General features: G+C 38.4%; 2 protein-coding genes across 2 annotated transcripts; both read right to left on the bottom strand.

Moving 5' to 3' along the window:
- Window positions 1–1155: 1155 nt before the first annotated feature.
- LOC106297249 lies at window positions 1156–1665 on the bottom strand. Its single transcript, XM_013733528.1, has one exon. The coding sequence runs from the start codon at window positions 1663–1665 to the stop codon at window positions 1156–1158; it is 510 nt and encodes a 169-aa protein (XP_013588982.1).
- On the bottom strand, window positions 1662–2474 carry LOC106297248 (protein FAR1-RELATED SEQUENCE 4-like). The gene has a single exon (XM_013733527.1). The coding sequence runs from the start codon at window positions 2472–2474 to the stop codon at window positions 1662–1664; it is 813 nt and encodes a 270-aa protein (XP_013588981.1).
- Window positions 2475–2495: the final 21 nt, after the last annotated feature.

Here is a 2495-nt window from a genome sequence, read left to right as displayed (position 1 = left end):
CACGCTCTAGGCTTGGATTTCACCCTGGTGAACGATGACAACATTCGTGAAGCCAGTATGATCTTTGGGAAGCTGCAAACGATCCCGAGCTGATGTTGCGAATGTCAAAGTACACACCTCCGAAGACAATAACTTCTGATGTTGTGGAGCTTGTTTAGATTATGTACTCTTTTATGATTTTATTGGATATTATTGGATGTTATTGGACAGTATCTATACCCTAAGTAGACCCTAAACCTATGATTGTATCTATACCTAAGTAGACCCTAAACCTAATATCATATCTGAACTATAAGTACACGACCCTTAACCTAAGATCGTATCTATACCCTAAGTAAATCCTAAACCCTAAGATCATATCTATACCCTAAGTAAACCCCATACCTGAAATGAAGTCAAAGTACTCAAAACATGTAGAAGATCCTACACCCGACCCAAGTCCCATGAGTCGTTTACCCTAATAATACGTCTTATGTAATCACTCCTAAACCTAGCTCTGTCTCCGTTAAAGTTGTTTACCCTTTCCTCTTAGATTCTCGATATGACGTCGCAAAGAAGATCAACTGATGGAATCCCATCCAGATGTTGGTGTGGCAAAGGGATTGTGACATACGTTTCGAAGACAGATTAGAACCCGTATAGACGTTTTTACAGATGCGAGATAGGGTTAAAGGTTTATGATTTAGATTTACGTTTTTGAACTCAGATTATTCCATGAATGTTAATTGTTTCTGATATAGATATATAGATTTATGTTTTTTTGTCTTGATTTAGAGGAAGAAAGAAGACCATCTGTTTAAGTGGGTTGATGAAGCTATGTTTGATGAACTTCGTAGGGTTGACAACAAGCTCTAATTGAAGAAGAGATTGATGATTTGAAAAAGTGTTTGAAGAAGACAGAAGAAAGGGTTGATGTAGGTTGTGTAGCCATAATTCAATGGCTTTTCGAAAGGGTTTGTAACTCAGATTAAAGTTAGTAATAAAATTCTTATCATTTTGCAAAAAAAGCTATATTAAGTCATCGATAGAACAAAGAAACCATAAAATCCAAAGTGAAACTCAAATCCCATTCGATATTTTGAGTCAATGATCAAACAAAGAGAAACTCAAATCCAAAGTAAAACAAACATCCAAAGACAAATAAATTCGAGAGGTCTATATTGCTCTATCACAAGTCGACCTATTGTGCCCTTCAATCCCACACCTACTGCATTTGCGTTTTGTGGAACCTTTTGTGGAACCGTTACTTCCTTGTGAATGAATCTTGTCTTCAACTGTCTTGTATCTTCGTTTCTTTCTCCTTCCTGCTGCTCTTCTACTCTCTGGAGGAAGAACTTTTGCCTTCTCCACATGTTCTGGGACAATCCATGCATCTCCAGGAACACTTATCGGATTTATGCTTTCCTCGTAAACTGAGATCCAAGAAGAGGTTGTGTACTTCTCGTCAGTCAGACTGTGAACTTGTCTGCCTACACTAAAACCGGCTTTTATGGCATGCCTGCATGGGATCTTTAACAAGTCGAATTTTCCACAAGAACATGTGCGTCTCACCAAATCAACCATACATTCAATTTTGTCTCCACGAACCAGAAACCGGTAATCGTTAATCGGGTAAACTGTAAACGTCTTTCCCTTCTGAATCCTTCTATCAATCTTCTTTTTCATAGATGTGGTAATGGCTTTGAATTCTTAGAACTTAGAATTCTCCGTTCAAAAAACCATCGAGTCATCATTTCCCTTATGCTGTCCAGTAGAGGAATGATCAGAAACTCCCTTGGCGAACGCAATGCAAAATTCATAGATTCAGCAGGATTATTGGTCCTAATATCAAACCTAAAACCAGGAAATTGACAGCGAGCCCACTTTCTCACATCAGCCTCTATTAGATATTTCCCAATCGCAGAACTAATCGAGCAAATATCTGTAAAGATCTTATAAAAATCAGCAACTCGATAAGCTTTAGAAGCCTTTGCAACCAAACCAACCAAACCTTTCCCATGGTAATAAGTTACAACATTATTCAGCAAGTGGTGAATGCAAATTCCATGATGAGATTGAGGGTACACGTTTGCAATAGCTTTACCAAGTGAGGTATTCCTATCAGAGACAAAAGCTAAACTCTGCTCATCAGCAATAACCACTTTAAGTTGTCTCATAAACCAGTTCCACGAGAGGTCATTCTCTGAGTCAACAACTCCAAATGCAAGTGGATATAAATTTGAGTTTCCATCCAAAGCAGTAGCAACTAGTAAAACACCTTTGAATTTGCTCTTCAAAAACGTCCCATCGAGAACAATAACTTTTCGAATGGCTCTGTAAAAACCTCGGACACACTGCCCAAATGAGATGAAAAGGAATCGGAATCTCCCATCCTTGTCAGTTTCGTAAGATGTATGTGACCCAGGATTAGCTTCCTTCATCATGTACAAGTATTTGGGAATCTTCGCATAACCTGTTTCTGGAATGCCTCTCATTGTGTTGATAGCATACTCACG

The sequence above is a fragment of the Brassica oleracea genome, chromosome C6 (genome assembly GCF_000695525.1).
Source record: "Brassica oleracea var. oleracea cultivar TO1000 chromosome C6, BOL, whole genome shotgun sequence".
Lineage (NCBI taxonomy): Eukaryota > Viridiplantae > Streptophyta > Magnoliopsida > Brassicales > Brassicaceae > Brassica > Brassica oleracea.
This window is presented reverse-complemented; position numbering and strand designations above follow the sequence as displayed.

Coding starts and splice junctions, on each gene's coding strand:
- LOC106297249 (XM_013733528.1), bottom strand. CDS start 1,665: ATGAAAAAGAAGATTGATAGAAGGATTCAGAAGGGAAAGACGTTTACA.
- LOC106297248 (XM_013733527.1), bottom strand. CDS start 2,474: ATGAGAGGCATTCCAGAAACAGGTTATGCGAAGATTCCCAAATACTTG.